The following is a 20496-nucleotide window of genomic DNA, read 5'->3' as shown; positions in this document are numbered from 1 at the left end:
TTCAGGGATTTTAAAGGGACAGGCCAATATTAAGATGCCACTCCTGAAAAATGGTTCTCTTGAAAGAATCTAAGTAGTCTTTTTTTCTTCAACTGGCAGCCACTTGTTTGGCAAAAGTGCCTTCAAGCTGTGAAAGCTTATTATCGAAATTCCTTTATTAAATTTGTTTAATATAGAAATTTGCTCATGTGTGTGTCATATCATACCTATAAACGTGAACTAGTTGGTATTAATAAAGCGAGCGTGACGTTAGGTATAGAAAGTCGGCTTAGCGTAGTTGATTGTTAAAGTTTGTCCCATTCGAGACGTTTTGATTAAGTTTCCAATATTTGATTATACTTATGTTTGATTTATCTATTTAAATACGAGCTGAAATTAAACCAACAAAATTCTTTTAAAATTCGCTTAAAGGTTTAGAGATTTGTTGGACCAATCTAGATGGTCACGGTGTCAAATGATTTACTAATTAACGCTTAATCCTAAAACCTATGATATCCTAGATTCTATTACTAAGAAGTAATACACTAAGTAAACATTTATAATACTATATATTAAATATATAAAAACAAAATATTTAAAAATGCAGATTATATTTTTGTTAATCCTGATTAAATGCATAAATCAGTCAGTCAGTCAGTTCCAGATTTTTAAACACGTATTGTATGACGTTTTCGTTCGTCTAGTACTTATTCATAGTATGGGTCCTCTAGAAATCAGTAGTGGCAGCAACTTAAAGCTTATTTATGATAAAACTGATTGGGTTTGTAGTTCTTTTTATAACGTCTGTATTTTAATTAGGTAAACGTATTTATTTCTTTCTAATTAAAGACTGTTACATCATTGTAAAAAAAAAATAGTTTATTTAGGAACATAAGATTATCATGGTATCACTTATTACACATCATTAAATTTGAACCTATAGGCATCCCTACTCATCGGCAAAGAAGGCCAAGAGAAAAAGCCGGCGTAAAAACTCTCAGTACTTTTTTAAAAAAGCAAATCAAACAATACTTATTTATAAAACAAATATAGCAAATTAATTAGAAGTAGCCTTCCCAGCACTAGTCCCAGGCCCTTTTATCAACTAGGTAATCGCTAACTTTATAGTAAGCCTTTTTACACAGCTTTTCTTTAATATATTTCTTTCATTTATTAAAAGGCAAACATATACAACCGTCTAAATAAACACTTTAACCGCAACGAAATTCAAATTAATGTATAATGAATGCAAAAGAAATACTTGCACTAAGCATTAACATATTATCTGCTTCAGAACTTAACAATCAAACCACGTCGTCGTAGAACACAATTTTGAAAAACAGTTCTTTAAACTAACTTTAATAATCAAGGGATGACTGGCCGTGTCCATTTTTTATTTGCCCTAACAATATTTTACTTTCAAAATATACACTGCATAAATCTTTTATACTACCCTTTATCAGGTGGGAGTGAGGTCAAGAGCCTTCACAGAACAGGGTATCTCACTAAGCAATCAAAAGATCGTTCACTATGAGACAGACTAAAACTACCCTAACATGAGACCTTCGCCCGATTATGTATGCATGAATGCGGTCAAAAACTATCAAATGGATATTCAGTATCAATAGGTCTGATACGATGGTCGGTTCCGATATTTGTTAATATGTGAGGAACATGTATACTTACAATACAATAATAAAACTGTATAGTAGTTTTATTCTAGCAGTACATTATCTTCACATATAATTATTATTATATTAAAATATTGTAAATTCTATTTTAAGAGATTACATGTGGAGTTTCTTGCACATTCTTCTCCACACCAAACTACCTTTTAGAAGGGGTAACTAGTATCATCTTTATATTTTATTAACGTTGAAAAGTGCAATTTTAGGTGGTCTAATTGGATTAAATGAATTAATTTGATATTTTTTGCTGTTCATAAAATATAAGGTTTATTTATCAAAAATCTCATCAAGTCTATGCGAGCGAATCTGCGAGTTGAAGTTACTGATGATAAAATAATGATTGGTTTCTGCAGACATACATATAATTGACGTTGAAATAATAAAAATTAGTCTTCCTTCATTTCCTAACTAAGTCTTTATACAGCGTATAAGTAATTGCTTATTAATCTCATGAAAAGAGTCTTTGCAGAAAGAGGACCGGCAGCACAGCTTTGTGCAGTATTCTAATTTGCTACATGTCATTTTATTCAATAAATACTTTCGTATCATTTATATTAAGGATAATACCTGACGAATAAAAATAGTGTGTTATAAACTGAAAAAGTAATGGAATAAATAATAAATTCCAGCGACCTCAAATCCAAAGACCTTTTAATAAATTGAATATTAGCTCTACATTAATTTTATCATGTAATAATCACCTCTATTGTCAGAAAATTTTGAATAGCAAATAAAAGCACTGATGACGAGCCTTTAATATTTTATCAAACAAACATAGTGTGATGTCATACATTCACACTTAATCAATACTTATTCAACCCAAAAATATTTCAATTTCAACCGGCACTTTCCAAGATCAAAAGCAATCAAACTCTTCCTCTTTGTAATGAAAGTCTTCTACTGCTTCGTAGTAGACTGAAGACCAGTCTTGAAAAGCTCTAACTGATACGTCGACTTGCTGCCTCCATATCCTCTTTCTTGTCTCAGTCAGGTGAGGAAGTTGAGACCCATAATTGTCTTACTTTGGTCAGACCAACGGGGCCCAACGATCCGAACTTCTCCTGCCATCACTCCTTCCTACTATTACCAGCTTGTCAAGAGTATTCGGTTCTCTCCCTGGCAATTTGGATAAAAAGTATATATCGTTTATAAATGATAGTAGGCAGTCTTATGGTGATCTATAGTTTGTTGAGAATAGAATATGGTATTATGAGTGTAGACAGAGGCACCAAGTATTACTACTTACTATTTTGATTTATAATTTTATGTACAGATATTCACAAGAATTGTTGCTGATTGTTGTGAGAAACCTTCCATTGTCATCGTAAATAAGCCAGCATTTTAAGCCCCTAAAACAGCTTGTAATTCACAAGTTGTGCGAGTGTTTTAATGGGTGTACTTAGATGTTTGAACGTAGACGGCTTCACCTCAAGAGGTCATTTGCGGTCAACAATGCGCGGCGGATAAAGATGTTTTCTCTTCAGATGCAGAATTGTACAAACCATGGCAGACATGGGAATAAATGTTTTATTACCAACTTTGATGAAAATTGAGCCGGTCGAAATCGAGTCTTATTTATCCAAAAAGTACAAGAAGAAATAAATTACTTTTTTGTTTTATCTTATGTATTGTAATATCTTGTTTTTATGTTGCATTATCTCCTTTGAATCAGTCTTGAATTTGTGATGAATTAAACAAGTATAGTTGTAACTAATTATACTAAGTTAGACGCATTATGAAAATAATAGAAAAGTTATAGGAACTAATTAAGTTCGATGGCTATTGTTGTTCAAATAAAACACTTTGTTTTAAGCTGGGTAACAAGTGGATTTAATCGTTTAAAACATGAGCTAACTAAGATGACATTAGCAGTAGTTGGATTGACGCTGGATGAACAAAAAACTAACTTGACTTATTGAAGAGTTCGTAAAGCTAAGTGACACTTATGTTATTGGAAATTATCGGAAACGATAATGTTAAATTACAATTTATGAGTACCTTCGGTGGAAAACTAAAGGGCTATTGGATTCAAGTGTGAGATGATTGTTAAAATTTTATTTACATTTTCAAACATTAACTAAAATATGTGTATATGTAATTTAACTAATTTTAGGTTTTTTATTAACATAGCTTTTATATATTTAAAGAAAACACTTTTAGTCGGATTGAAGCTATGTATTAAAAGTGTTTTCTTTAATTTTAGGCTACATAACTCATTTTAAACTAATTTATAATTATTTGTTAGCTTGACAAAAGTTCCATACCAAAATACGATCTATCACTGGATCGATAGTAAACTTGATAAACATTTTGCCTTATGCCTGTGTATTAAAAGCAATGTTTAAAGAAAACAATTGTTTATCGGATTGAAGCTATGTATTATTGTAAACTTATAAATATTTAACATAATTTTAAATTTATCCGACGTTTCGCGTGCTTATTAGCGTGCGTGGTCACGGTGTTTTGTTAAAATGTGTAAAATCTATGTTAATACAAGACAATACTAAAAGCAATGTTGCTAACATAATCGCAAGAATTAAAACTGGATCCACCTATTAATATTATTTAATATTTTATTGTATGGTTTTGTAACTAAATAAATAAATTCCTTAAACACATTTTCGATCTCTTTACTTATATCACAATTAGTCAAAATATGTTTTGGTTAATTGATTAAAAAAATTGAGGACAAAATAATCCAGCTTACAAAAATATACAAAATAAAATTTATTTCTAAACCACAGCGCCTAAAGCAAATAAAATTTAGAATTCGTTGTCGCCTTCAATATCCTGAGAGCGGAGGTTACTCGCTTTTACTAATTTATTTATTTGGTACAATCCTCGGACATTGACTTTACCAGTAAAATGGGAATTTGAGAAAACATTTCGGAGCGAATCTCGAAAATCTGGTTCAAATAATTATATTAATTTACATAATTATACTATATTAACCTGGTAAGATTACAAAAAATAATTATTATTTATCACTGTATTCCCAAATGAGAACTATTCAAACGGGACACATTTTTTTTATTTATGAAAAGAAAAATTAAATCGACTTCAAATAGGTAAGTTACCTTTATATTATATACCATCCAGGTGTACGTGAATACTCATATATCAAACTATTTTAATCCTATGTTGACTATTCTCTAGCTGGAATATTCTTCAGCTAAATCAATCGCACTTTACAACGCATTGGTTAGCAGTATAGTACAGTATAACTGTTTTGGCTCCGCATGAAACTAAATACTGTCTTATGGTAAAACGCATACAAAATAAGTTTACTCGTTTTGTTTTTTGTATAGTATGTATGCCTTGATGAACCCAACATTATTTGTCTTAGGGATGGTACCTACAATAAATTAGGAACAAATCGGGATTTAGAGTTAGCCAACTATCTATTTTGAAATCATCTAAGTAATGTTATTCTCTCTCTTTTTTTAATTTTTCAATGGTTGTTGATATTAGATTTTTTTGTAACTGATTAAATGATTAACATTTAAATAAACCTTCAACTTTAACTCCTAACCTAGATATGACCAATTAAATTTAATATATATTCATAATATTCAATATGTTTATAAAATTTAGAATAAGATATATTCTAAATTTAATGAAATTAGTAAATTATTATTTTTCTTTTACGAAGCGAATCCGCTTAAGACTCTAACATACGCCGATGACTTTGAGGATTTGACCTCTACTACAAACAATAATTTACTAACGCCATCTAGTCTAACAAAATAGTGAATAGTCTAACAAAACTACGTGAATACGAAACCAATTTATTATTAGCTAAATATAAAAATTTATAAATAAATATTGGTCTAGAAAAAATGGTGGCTTTGAAAAATGATTTTTTTACATGTTTAATTCGTTCTGAGGTTAAAACTTTTTAATGTCAGTATTGCTAAAATACCGAAACCGAGTCATCATCATCAGCTGACGATGGACTCTGATGGTTGGTACTGGATCTCGAGGATGGTAAGCAGCAGACATACCGTCATTGAGCTCGTTGTAATCAGCTCAGCGAGACGATACAAGAAATGTGACTATATGAACCTGATGATGGACTCCGAAGGTGAGTAGTGGATCTCGAGGATGGTAAGCAGCAGACATACCGTCATTGAGCTCGTTGTAATCAGCTCAGCGAGACGATACAAGAAATGTGACTATATGAACCTGATGATGGACTCCGAAGGTGGGTACTGGGTCTCGAGGATGGTAAGCAGTAGACATACCGTCATTGAGCTCCTTGTAATCAGCTCAGCGAGACGATACTAGAAATGTGACTATATGAACCTGATAATGGACTCCGAAGGTGGGTACTGGATCTCGAGGATGGTTAGCAGTAGACATACCGTCATTGAGCTCGTTGTAATCAGCTCAGCGAGACGATACTAGAAATGTGTTATATGAACCTGATAATGGACTCCGAAGGTGGGTACTGGATCTCGAGGATGGTAAGCAGTAGACATACCGTCATTGAGCTCGTTGTAATCAGCTCAGCGAAACGATACTAGAAATGTGAGTATATGAACCTGATGATGGACTCCGAAGGTGGGTACTCGGTCTCGAGGATGGTAAGCAGTAGACATACCGTCATTGAGCTCGTTGTAATCAGCTCAGCGAGACGATACAAGAAATGTGACTATATGAACCTGATGATGGACTCCGAAGGTGGGTACTGGGTCTCGAGGATGGTAAGCAGTAGACATACCGTCATTGAGCTCCTTGTAATCAGCTCAGCGAGACGATACTAGAAATGTGACTATATGAACCTGATAATGGACTCCGAAGGTGGGTACTGGATCTCGAGGATGGTAAGCAGTAGACATACCATCATTGAGCTCGTTGTAATCAGCTTAGCGAGACGATACTAGAAATGTGTTATATGAACCTGATAATGGACTCCGAAGGTGGGTACTGGATCTCGAGGATGGTAAGCAGTAGACATACCATCATTGAGCTCGTTGTAATCAGCTCAGCGAGACGATACTAGAAATGTGACTATATGAACTTATTAATATTTAATATTAAATAAATATTAGATAATATTTACTATAATACCACTATATTTCTATATATATATATAGAGTTTATTGAAAAAATAATCAATTTCAACGATTCGTCTTCCAGTTGAAATTTTAAATATTTTTCTTGGTTCTGAAACCTACGAGTGCAGCATGTTATATCTAAGCCCGAAAATGAAATCAGAGTCAATCAGACCCAGTACCCACCTTCGGAGTCCACCATCAGGTTCATATAACACATTTCTAGTATCGTCTCGCTGAGCTGATTACAACGAGCTCAATGACGGCATGTCTACTGCTTACCATCCTCGAGATCCGGTCCCCACCTTCGGAGACCATTATCAGGTTCATATAGTCAAATTTCTTGTATCGTCTCGCTGAGCTGATTACAACGAGCTTAATGACGGCATGTCTACTGCTTACCATCCTCGAGATCCGGTCCCCACCTTCGGAGACCATTATCAGGTTCATATAGTCAAATTTCTTGTATCGTCTTGCTGAGCTGATTACAACGAGCTCAATGACGGTATGTCTACTGTTTACCATCCTCGAGACTCAGTATCCACCTTCGGAGTCCATCATCAGGTTCATATAGTCACATTTCTAGTATCGTTTCGCTAAGCTGATTACAACGAGCTCAATGATGGTATGTCTAATGCTTATCATCCTCGAGACTCTGTACCCACCTTCGGAGTCCATCATCAGGTTCATATAGTCACATTTCTAGTATCGTCTCGCTGAGCTGATTACAACGAGCTCAATGACGGTATGTTTACTGCTTGCCATCCTCGAGACCCAGTACCCACCTTCGGAGTCCATCATCAGGTTCATTTAGTCACATTTCTAGTATCGTCTCGCTGAGCTGATTACAACGAGCTCAATGACGGTATGTCTACTGCTTACCATCCTCGAGATCCAGTACCCACTTTCAGATTCCATCAGGTATCAGGTTCAGCAACTTATTTTACTTGGTTGTACAAGTTGCACTTGAAACTTGACAACTCTAAATTTGAGTTTTGTTTGGGTAGGTACTTATATACATATACTTATAACATACAATAATTTCCGAAGTTCATGTCCTCGCCTCACTTGATATTTCTTTTTATATTTTGGCATTTCTAAAAAAATCCGCGGGTAAAAACTAAAATACGCAAATATTTAATTATTATTGGCTTCGACACACAAGCGTAGTCCTCCCGTCGCAAAGCGTTGAGGTGGACTGAAGACAAGCCGCATGCAGGGCTCGCGGGTGTGAAATTGCGGAGGGAAGCCCATTGCGCTTGAGTTTATTTACCTTTTATTACTTTCCATGCCCAGGAAACGAATTAATACAAATTTTTTTTTATCAAAATAATAATATATCCTATATCTAATAATACGTGTAAGATTAAAATAAATCGCATAAACCGTTTTGGAGCGAATTTGTAATTTATGTCTAATCTACGGTTCGATGGTAAATTTTTTTTTGGGAAATTGGTATTGCTTTTATCTTTTTAGATTTTATCAATCGATACAGTAGGCTTCAACCCACAATATATATTTTTTTCAAATGCATATGAGCGACAGTTCTTTCAACAATTTAATTTAAACTAGGGCTAGTTGACCGATTTGAGCACTGTTCAAGCCTTAAGCTTAAGAGATACCTTGTTAGCTCCATATGTTCGTGTAAGTTTTGGGACATATATAAATGGCTTGGAAAACCCAAGCGGGCTGCCATCGACAAGTTTTCCGACACAACTTAGTTATATGAAATAATTTATTACAACCTGTCTTTAGAATTTATACACTTTACATAAATTCTCTGTGAAAGGCTATATTCATCGACTCTAGTCGAATTTTTTTTGTATAAGTATAAATATCGCTACGACTGTTTAGAAGCTTACAAAGTAGCTTCAAAGGCGATTCCAATCCAAATTCGGAATTTAATATCAAGCAATCATAGCATGTAAAATTCATCCCACGTATATACTATTGTTATGAAAAAATAATACCTAATAATTCCTCACCAATGAATCATTTGAGATTGGTCTTCGAAGCTAACAAATTAATCAGTGCAAGCAAACTAAGCTGTCGTTATTTCTTTTATGCTCTTTATTTCTAAAAACCGGTATTTAAAATACTCGTTTTAAATTAATATACTAAAATTATTTAGTAAGTACATCTCAAGCATAGATAAGCAACGAATATGGTTGAACGACAGAGCCTTGTAGCAGAACCTTGTATACGTAACGAGATAGTATAAATACTTTATTGGCTGTTCACGCAAAAAAATACGTTTGTCATCAAGTGTTACAGGAAATCAGGAGAAAGTCCTGTCATAAAGTGCACTTTTATTTACCCATATTACATTTTTATTTCTTTTATTATTTAGTTGCCCGTTTAAATTTTTCGCTTGCTATCTAGCGTGTGTTCTAATAAAATTGATGTGCATGTGAGTAAAATTTGTGACGTCATATTTTCTTGTATAATTTTATGCACGTTATTTAAGAACTTATAAATAGATAAATATCTCGACGTACATAACGAGAGAAGACAGAACTGACTAGTCGGTTTACTTGTAAAATATATATTATAGTCTTCAAACTTTCCTCTTTGCGGAATTTCAATATATTATGTGATATTTATTTATTAATTTGATTACAATATTTAACAGTTAACAAGTATTGTTATTATATTGTATCTGTAGTTTTTTGGTAACATTTTATAAAAAAAATCTTGACATTCATAAGAGCAACGTTGTTCTTCTTCTGTATACGACCTCGATTGAGAACTGGCAGTAAATGTCTCACAATCATAAATATATGTAATAAGTTATGAATAAATCATATTTTAATTTGGTATTTAAGTATCGTTTTTCTAAATGATTTTTTTAATTGGTAAAACAAACGATTGTAAAACCATTTGTCTATAAAGATTTTATGTTGTACCTTCCAAGAGAAATAATTGAGAACGTACAAATCAAACGTACGTGCTAAAAGTAATCCGGAAACTAAATAGAGACATTCTGAGGGTAGACTCGGATCGATACCAAATGAATAAATAACAAACTCTGTTTGTTTTAGGGACTCTTTCCTTCTTATAGGGCTGCCAACAAACATTCTAAGTATAATTTAGTAAATTACACGCCTACCTTATTCATCGCCTTGTTTGCATGTTCTACTGGAGACCATAAAGCTTGCCCTGGTGGAACCAAAATATTGAAATATACTTCAATAACTATTGTAACGTTATCTTAACTTAACGTATATAATAGAGGGTAAATTCCAAAAATTCAAAATCATAAGTGTATTGGATTTTGGTATATGTCACGATACGCTAAGTCTCGAACCAGAATCTCTTCTTTATAAGTTGAGACTAATCTTAAACATTATTATAATGGGTCTTTTAAACATTCTAAAAAGGCACCGCACTTGCGTTCGATTTGGCAATGAGGGGTCCATAGTCTCGAGTATAAAAGCAGTATTCATTAACAGCATCCGCGTCTTCTAACGAAACAATATTACAGTGACTTAAATAGTTCCAAAACTTCATACAATGTAAAACTTTGGCAACCCTAAAACTGTCCCTGTATGCATGAGGTAACTTTATTTATTGTAATATCTTAACATTGTATTTTTTCGGGCTATCACATGTATTGTGCGTATTTTTATGCTTGTTAACAAACGCAAAAAATATTCAATGTTCAATAGGTAAGAATTGCGATCTTATTAGGTAAATACTTTTAACACCACGTTCTATGTCTGCTTTGTAACTTAATTCGCATTTGATTTAGCTAAGGTAGCAAATTTGTAAGTGAAAGCATTATTTTTTCATGGTTCTCCCAGACAAATCAGACCAATGACTTTTCTGTCTATGCAATGTGCATCGTGTATTTTGCGGTGATATTAGCAGCCTCTATGGAATAGAGCGTCAGGCTGGGTGACCTGAGTCAGACCTGTATTTCTGCGATAAAAACAAAGTCAATATTATATACAGTTACTTCGCCTGTATTATAATTTAACGTCATGTTTCATATCAAATTCCCCAATATACTCAAAAACTTACCTAAACTATCGAATGTAGGTAGCCTTTGCTTTGTGCATACATCGATTAATCGCCTTTGTTTGCCTCTGTAAATGACAGGTGACGTATGTCCAGTCAGTCAAAACAAGATAAGCAAATGCGTAGCTAAGCCAATAATTATTTGTAGAACATTAAAATTTTAATTTTGAGTATTATCCATTTAATACATTTTCATATTAATTAATTTGATTGTTATTTAGTAAGTAATCAGACGCTACTTAAGAATTACCCTACGTTTATTACATTTAAAACTTCGAATACTTGTTTTAAATATTACACTTATTCTGTTAAAAGTCAACTTAATATTTTCATAAGTTTAAAATAAATAAATTACACTAATAATCTTTTATACTTAGTACACCAATATAAACCATATCCTGCATTCACATTCATGCAAATTTGTCTTAAATAATTCGGCCTGGTCCGTTTAACTTAACATTTTGAACGACTGCTGTTCTGGCCAGCGAAGTAGATTCCTTCACTGTAGGGCTCCACCAGTGGAATATCACGACTTCCCTTGGTAAAATGCTATAATGCACAGGCGGAAATATTCAATCATTAATGTTTAAATTACACAGTATAAATTTACACGCATATGAACTCCTAGAAAATATTTAGATTATTTTTAATTACATTATTGAACATACTTCTATATAATCGCTTATAAGCTCTCAAACTAGTGCCGAGTAAGTTAATTGCAAAGTTCCGTTACAACTTGACTGTACGTTAGGGAAATACGTTAACTCGTTGCAAGTTAGTGGACGGCCGCTAGGGGGCGTCATTTGTATAAAGTTATACGGTTTTACATTTAAATAAGCTTCACAAAAGGAATGAGGTTTCTTTATATTTATGAAATGCTACTGTCAAAGTGCCACAACAACAACAAATACGTCAAAGTGGAAAAAAATATTCGATCCAAGCAATCGTTTTACGTTGCGATTGTACTAAATAGTCCCATACCCATGAAATTACCCAGTGGTGGTTGTTAATGGGCATGGACTCGGATTAAAAAACTTTGTATGTTATCATATGACTCAATAAAGTTTTTAATATCATAAAATCTTTTTATCAAATCCTTTTGCTTAATCCTAGATTTGTATCGTTCATAACAAGGAAATTAACAATCAATACATCAGCTGTTTGCATTGAATCCAGCATTAAGGCGAACAAAGAAAATGGCTTAATACAAAGAGATGATGAATTTCACAAAGGGACTTAAGTGAAGTACATTAAGCATTTTTAATTCTTTTATTATTATGCAATCAGTGTCTTACGAAATTAAATATGTATATAAAAATGATAGCTTAGGTAGTGCTTTTTATAATTGTAAGCTTAAAGAATTTTATAAATACATTTGTAGTCTTGGTTGTGCAATGCTATGTTAGTAATGAATTCTATATTTGTGTAGAACTCTGATGTTATTGTTTGAAGAATCAGTACAATCTTTCCTAAGATAGCAAGGAGTATTCCTTTTAAGAATCCATGCCTTTCCTGAAATGGAAAGTATCTCTCCTGAAAAACGATATAGGAGATCGTATTGGCGTATTTTAAGTATCTTTTTAATTATATTGACTCATTTAATGACAATATTTTTTTAGTTAATACATTTAATCGCTACTGAGCTGCTATCAAGAAAAATATATTTTCCAACTTTCCGTCTGGTAACAATTGACCTACATATTTTGACACGAAGGAAGGAAAAAACTTTCTCAAGGAAGAATATAAAATTGCATGCAATAAGCACATTCATCAATAAATATAACTTAAGTTAAATGTTATCTTATTCAAATTAGAGCGAAACGATCCGTATTACATATACGATTTTTTACATGATATTTCCGAAACTTATTCGTCGAACGAAATTCGCTTTTTCCCAAAACTTATCAATTCAACGTCTTTAGGAAAACATCTCCACGAGAAATATCTCAAAAGCAGAAATGTAATTTTCCTCATTGTACACCCCTATGCCCCAGGGTGATGCATAAGGGGAGTCTTTTGTTCGTTTGTGGCAGCAAAGATTCTTTTTTATTTACATGTAGGTGTGAACATCCAATTTCAAAATGCTGTAGGAATGGGAATGTTGAAAACGACAGAATACGTACATTCACTTAATAAATTAACTTCTGTTCCAAATGTTTTTCGGGGATGGATATAATTCGATTATTAACAGCAGAACGAAATCTTAATCATAAAATTATCGTTTGAAAGTTCTGTTAAATAGTGACGTTTAAAAGTACATAAGTACAGAATAGTGGCGCAAGAAAGTACTAAATTGGTGCCCAAGGTACAATAAACGAAAATGAGAAAGACAATTAGAAGTTGCATGCGTCAATTGATAAAACAGTACGTGGTACATGGTAAAGAGTAGTACAATGCAGAGAGGAATTCTAGATTTAGAGATAGCCTTTGTCAAAAAAGTTCACACAGATAGCTAAAAAAATGAGATAATAAGTATAAACTATTAATAGTATTACAATAATACATAACTTTAATCCGTTAAAAAAGTGTTTTCTTTAATAAGAATAAAGTTTAAATGTAAAAGTGTAAACGTATCTATTATTATTAAATTAAAAAGGCTATTAAATTTAAGTTCTTTTTAATGACCCGTATGTTGGAAATTCCTTTAAAATACATGCTGTATATTTAAAACGATTGTACGTTAAAGCGTAACTTTCCTTTTTCAATTTCCGTCATGTTGAAATAAAATATTTTATCGCTCCTGTGATTTTATTCTCGTGAAAAAATTCAATTACATTTTGTATCTTATGAATTTTTAGGGAACAGTATTTTCGATGTATCATAGCATTTTATAAAGCATGAACGAGTATATTTACAATTTTGTACATGACGATACTCAAATGTTAACAAACTAAACTGAAAAACAAAATACTTAACCTTAAAAACTTAAATCGTATCACAACCGGACGTTTACGTAACCAACCGTTGCTCATACGACGAAAAAAATATCGTAAGGAAACCGACGTGCCTAAAGGCTGATCGCCTATTAAGAAAAATATAGATTTATTTTCGTTACCCCTACTACTCCCAACTGCCATTTAAAACTCATTGTCTATATTTACACGTAATTTACGTATTACACGTAAACACAAATTTTAATGATTATTTCTGTTTTTAAATTGTATTTTTATTAAAGAATAAGTGATTTAATTTTCTGTAAACCTTCAACTTTATATGTTCGGCAATTTTTTTTAAACTTTATATAATTTTATTTATTTTGTCTAAACTTAAATATATCTGGAATATTATTTTGTTAAATAATGTAATTATGCGCGAGAGACAGCTCTCACTTCGAACGCTAACGCTTTTTTACGATTTTAGGAGTCCAACTTTTATACATAAACATTCCTCAGACATCATAAATTTGGTAACATATGAGGAAAATCTGGTTTTTCCTCGAGTTTACGTAGCTCTTCGTACCGTAGCAAACATTAAGGTTCGTAGCTTCGTAGCACGGGCTGAATTCGTAAGAAGACACTGTAATTTTCATAATAACTATTCCCTCGTATCTTGTATTCTCGCAGAAGGATGTTTGTGCTTTTATTATGATTACAATTCAGACTAAGTTTATATAATATATGTTGTTGTTCGTCTATAGCTTGATCGTCGTTTATATTCGAATAACGAGAGATTCAATTAATACCAACTAAAGATTTGTTCGTATTTTTATTTGATTTGGATTGAAGGCACATTTTTTAATAATTATATGATATGTCTTAAAGACATATCATATGTTAAATTAGCTTTAAAAAAATGTATATATGTATAAGTTTAATTTGAACACTGCCTATGCACTTCCTAAATCGTAAAATGGTACATAACGTCAACTGTGCAAATATCTTAATATTGGAAAATCTAATATCCGAAAGCAACAAATCATGGTAATAAAGCCGAAACCCCAAACTCAGCCTCAAAAGACAATGGAGACATTTTATTGTGCCCACTATTCAAACAGGGTCTGTTGACACTTTCCCAACAAATATGTCACGTGAAAGTAATATATTTTATAATCGAACCATGTACATACGTATATGAACCATACGTACACAAATACTTAGGTTTCGTTTTTACAATGCAAAAACGAGTTTCTAAAAATAAATATGAATGTTGATGTAGTGTTGAGTGGTAATTTGTTTGTTGATTTTGATTAGAGCTACAAGCACGTTTCCTATTTGTTTGCTTTTTTATGTAATATGTGGCACATGGGCAGTAGGCTCACCTGCTGTTAAGTGATAAGTGCTTATGGCGACTCACACCAGAAGGCACGCAAGTACGTAGCCGGCCATTTAAGATTTCGTTATTTCCTTTCTTGAAAAATTAATGCTAGTGATTAATATGAACAAGTGTGCCTCTATGCGTTAAAACATAGAGTTAAAACTTAACTGAATATACATAAATCGCCTTTTATAATAAATGATATAGAAATTTAATTAAAATGTAAAAAAAAGTTGAAGTTTAATTTAAGGAATATTTGTAAACCATCTATTTTGTACGAGCATTGGAGATTAAAAGTGATTTTTTTTTTTTTGAAAATCAAATATACTTAAAGTATCTTTTAAAGTATTCAGATAAATTAATACTTCTTAAGAATATCGATAAGCAAATTTTATAATTATAACTCCAGTGAAGAGTTTTATAATATTTGTGGGATAATTGGCAATATTAAAACCACTCAAATCTACCTCAAAACGACTGCAGATGGAATTTATGTAACCGAAAAGTTGGACCGGGCCCAATTTCATCCGCTACTTACGTAACAAACAAAAAGTTCTTACCAAATCCTCATCGTTGTCAGTGAACACGGCAGCTTCCTGTGTAGTCATGTTCCCCTAGTACTTTTGGCTCCCAAAAACGCACCCTTCATGACTCACACACATAAACACATTAACTGCATCCAAAGTACTTCTTTTAGCTATCGCAAAACATTACTATTACATACACTTAAAAACTTTTAAGTTTATGGATAGCGATTAAAACATCGATTAAATTTTAACAAGAGGAGCATCTGCACAGGCCGAGGTGTAGTTGCGAACTGGGGAGGGCGGGTGAAAGGCGAAAGCTGCGGTGGCGTCTCGTAACCATAGCAACGAAAGCTCTACGAAGTTACGACGCGTTGTAGTAGACGCAGAGAGCGTAGATCAAGCGAAAGCATCAGTATAGCCACATTTATACATATTTTTCATTTTTGAATAATAAAAACCTACTAGATTTTTGTAAAAGAAAATGTATGAAATAACATTAACGTATTTTACGACGAGTAAGGCATTTATAATATTACTACATAATATATAGACAATATCTTACATTTATTCAAAACAAATAACATAATACATAAAAATATACCAAATAACTAACCTTAAAATTTAATTATTGAAATATATTATTAAAAGGAGTCTCTTTAGGCAAGGTTCTGTAGATACTGGCAGCGTTCCCCCTATAGATATATTATTATATAATATTGTAGGTATGTTACTATGCCTAATTTTATCTACGTATATTATTTATAATAAATGATTGTTGGCTTGATTTTGGTTGTAATGAAGATCTACAATTTTGTTTGTATAAATTTTATACTTGAAATGAATGATGTATTTTATTAGTTAATGTGATTCCATTATTATATAATACTAGTATATATAAATATCTAACCGAGTTTTAACTCCAACAAAGGTTTCATTATACAACATACGTTTGAAACGACATAGGTCCAAATCTCTTGTTTTTCCCCGCAAGGTATGTCAGGGCTGGAATTTTCCAATGAGCCTTGACCTATCACATGAACAGGTAAATATCTATGGATCAAAGGTGTGTTAAACCATACAAACAAACAGTAGTTTCATGTTTCTAGCACTTTCTTATTGAAATTCAGCTCAATTGGTAAAGTGTGTTCCGACCGGTTTTTTTCGAACCTTATCCTTGTCGTATTTGTAATGGTATTTTATATATTGTGATTGAATTTGATAAAAAATAATTTCATTTATATAAGACTGATTACCAAAAAGCCATAATCAAATGATGAAATAGTCTATGGAACAGACTCGTTTTCTATTAATACAAATTCAGTATTTATCGTAGTATTATCTATAACATAATATTTTTCAGTTATTAAGGGTGCAAGAAGATAATAAATGCCAAGGACATATTGTATTCCGAATACAGTTATGTGAGTTGACGTTGGCGCCGAGTTGCCGCGTCTTATCGGCGTCTCAATAATATACGGTCTTTCTTGCACATCTCGTTTAAAATATCTATTAAATATATACTATATGGAAGCTACCTTAATATAAAACAATTAAATCAGTATCGATGGGAATTAATTCAATCATGATTCAATCTCAATTCATGAGATAACTTGTAATTCACCGGTACAATGCTGTAGCAGCTCCAAAAGCTCTAACGCGACCTTATAGGAAGCCTCGGGCTTTAGTGGGGTTTCGTCACTCAGTATCTGCTATTGAGACACTGGTGTGGATTGTGTCTCATATACCCATACTACTTTCGAGGGTAGTGCGCAAATGTAACCTCGGATAGAGAGAAATTATCTTATTTTTTTATAAGATAATTTGTAATATTTCGTGACAAACTTTACCCCGCTAGGTTGTTTTGCGTTTTATATAGTTAAATACAGTTTCTTAACATAAATATTTACTTGACACTAAAATGTTGTATATTACAGCGCATTGCCGTTTTGTCACGTTCGTTTATGTGCAAAATGACATATAAGTGATAAGGATAAAATATTTAATAACCTTTAAATAATTTGCGTTAGGAATACACACTATTTTAAAACTATAAATATTATAATTACTTTTATTTTAATTTAACAGCAACTAATCGAAATGTAATGTTCTTAGTGCCCTTTATTCTATTTAAAATTTATCGTATTTATATGACGTCATAATATATTCAAGTATATGAAAAGGAATGAGTCAGCAACAACCATCGAGTTGGCACCTTTGCCAAAATATCCAAGGTCAGGGGTAAATGTTACGCTATGCAGTATTTTCGTACTTCGCGTAATTTGTACAAAGTTACAACTTTAAAATTTAATGCGCAATTGCTGGAATTAGGAGGAAATATGTTTGAAAAATACGTCCTATAAATGCTTGTATTAAATTATAACGTTTCATGGTTACTGAAAAATTTATAATATCGAATAAGAAGAAATAACCATTATATGAGTATTCCGATAACCTTGGTAACGTGCTTCCATATATCGAATGGCTTGATACCGACCCCCTTGTACATTCAGATCACCAAGATTTTCAGGGAAACTGTCCAAATTGGAGGCAGTGTGGTGTCTTTATATATTACAACTGAACTGCTGGAAGCGTGACAACATTAGAACATTATGCTCCGCGTAGCTTTTATCTATTTTATTTCCCAGACAATTTTTTACTCCAACGAATTCTACGCATGTTTTTTAATATCATTGTTTAATAGTATCGTGTTACTATTAAAGTTGTCATCTTTTATCGACCTTCTGTGATTGTGGTCCTTCGAAAATTCCTGATTCAAATTTCTTGTTGCTCAAATTATAAAACTTATGCATGATATATAACAAAGTATAACGAGAGTTGCTAAAGAAATTAAGTATATAGTAAACAACATATTATCTCGATAAATTGACTGAACCAGTAAATTGTTTAATAAAACCAGTTCGAGACGCCATATAAAAAACAAACTTATAAAATAGTCACTTAAAAAAAATATGCTACAGATACTATAGAATTTTTCAATTTCCGTATCACCTTATTAAAATATTGAGGATTTCAGGTAATACGTTTGGAATGGGTTATTGGTGTGAAACGAGTAAGATTCGGAGTTAACTGATTGGAAAATGAGATCGGCCACGTAGAAACATTCGGGAATGTATTCGGAAACATTGCTGAATCCATATGTCAGTGGTTCGCAGTCATAAACTATGTGAAATTTACTAAAAACAATTTGTTGTTACTTGTTGTTGTGTGTATGTTTTCATTGATCAAGTTCATCACTGCCCATTGTCCATCGTAATTTGTGGACAAACATACATGTACTTACGAAATTTGTACGCTTGTAAGCCTCAATAGATATTATACTCAAATACACGTCAAACTGATAACCTTATTTAAAGCCGGATAACAAGATATATTAAAATAATAACATAGAAGTATAATGCTAACGACCTTTTAAGGGCTTTGCTAAATATTTACACATTTGTTTCATATGATACTTTTGGCGTATTATAAGAACATATTTTTGCTCAATTAAGTTATGCGGTGGTGATAGTCATCAGTATGACCACTAAATCATGTTTTGATAACGAATTAAACAATAGTCAACCATCCTTTTATACCTAAAATGTTATATATACATCAAATTTGTTTTGAAGATAAAGTAAGTTAATTAATGACACAAGTGAGTGGACTTTTAGTTAAGTAAATATATGTAATATATGATAGAAGACTGTTTTATTTAAATAAATGGGATAAAGTTATAAAGAAGAAAAAAATGTGTGCGTGTACACACGTAAGAAGTGAAACTTTTTTATAACCTTATTTTTCGAAAAATGATCTACGACATGGAACTTTACAGAAATTAGTTGAATAAAGTTAAATTAGATTATCATAGACATGAATAAAATGATTTCCTTTTACCTTATTAATACTAAGATTATTAAAGAATTTCATTAATTGTAATAGAATTATTACTATGATTTAACAATCTAAATAAATATAATAACGATAACTCATTATTATATATTTTTGTTATCAATGGCTCACAAATATATTGTTAAAGATCGCGTAAAGGATAAATGTGACGCATAACCGAAAAAGGTATACTTTTTTTCCAATGCCGATAAAGAAGTTCCACTTCAAATAATTTTTTTAACTTGGAAAAGAAAGTAGTAAGTGTTTCTCTTTCTCGTACTTATGTAACCGAGTTTAAATCAGAATCTAGTTTTACTGCAACTTTTTACGAGCAAATTTTGTTTTAAAACTTGTTAGTTCTTATCTTAAAGGGGAAATATATTACCGAGTATTCGTGTGACGTACATACATATTATGTTACGTATCTCTAAGTAATTTAATAGTTACACTTATAATAAGAAATAACAATAAAGAAAATATTTGCCGGGTAGTTTTGTCAGTGTAAATTAAATCTTTGTACGTTTAACTCTCAGAACAATATAGATATTATTTGGTGTGTAGTTGTTTCTTTGGATCTTAGTAGAGATTGCAACAGAAAAAAAATTTAAACAAAGACGTAGAAATGAGCATAGTGCAAAATAGGGTTCAGAGACTTCATAAAGTTGAAATCACAGAAAAGTATACCCGTATTAATTAGTACTGCCAGATTAACTTACTGTAGTTAATTCATTGAAGCAATTTCATGAAGACTGCAGAACTAATCGAGTTCAATTCCTAGATTTGATTGATATCTCAGGAAATTGAAAATGCTTCAAGATTCCTCGTACGATTTCTCTATAAAATATAAGACAAATGCAATATTTAAAAGTACTTTGACAGGACTATTTGTTCTGTTTATTTGTTTTCTTTACTATAAATTGTGTATAATATTTACAATCGATGGTTGTAATTAATGTAATTAAAGCTTAGAACTCGATACTAACAATATTAAGACTATTAAGATTTATTTTTAATTAGTAAAGTTTAATTAGAGCTTTTCAATTATCAATACTTATTAGTTACATAATACGGTATTTAAGT

At 31.9% G+C, this 20496-nt stretch overlaps 1 protein-coding gene across 1 annotated transcript in view; it reads right to left on the bottom strand.

Moving 5' to 3' along the window:
* Positions 1–15797, bottom strand: part of LOC110992957 (transmembrane protein 151B-like) — a 39655-nt gene extending 23858 nt beyond the window's left edge. The window contains exon 1 of the mRNA XM_022258982.2: positions 15559–15797. Coding sequence (XP_022114674.2) covers positions 15559–15606 — 48 coding nt within the window. The 5' untranslated portion in view covers positions 15607–15797. The remainder of the gene's footprint in view (positions 1–15558) is intronic.
* Positions 15798–20496: the final 4699 nt, after the last annotated feature.

Source organism: Pieris rapae, chromosome 6 (assembly GCF_905147795.1).
Source record: "Pieris rapae chromosome 6, ilPieRapa1.1, whole genome shotgun sequence".
Taxonomy (NCBI): Eukaryota; Metazoa; Arthropoda; class Insecta; order Lepidoptera; family Pieridae; genus Pieris; species Pieris rapae.
This window is presented reverse-complemented; position numbering and strand designations above follow the sequence as displayed.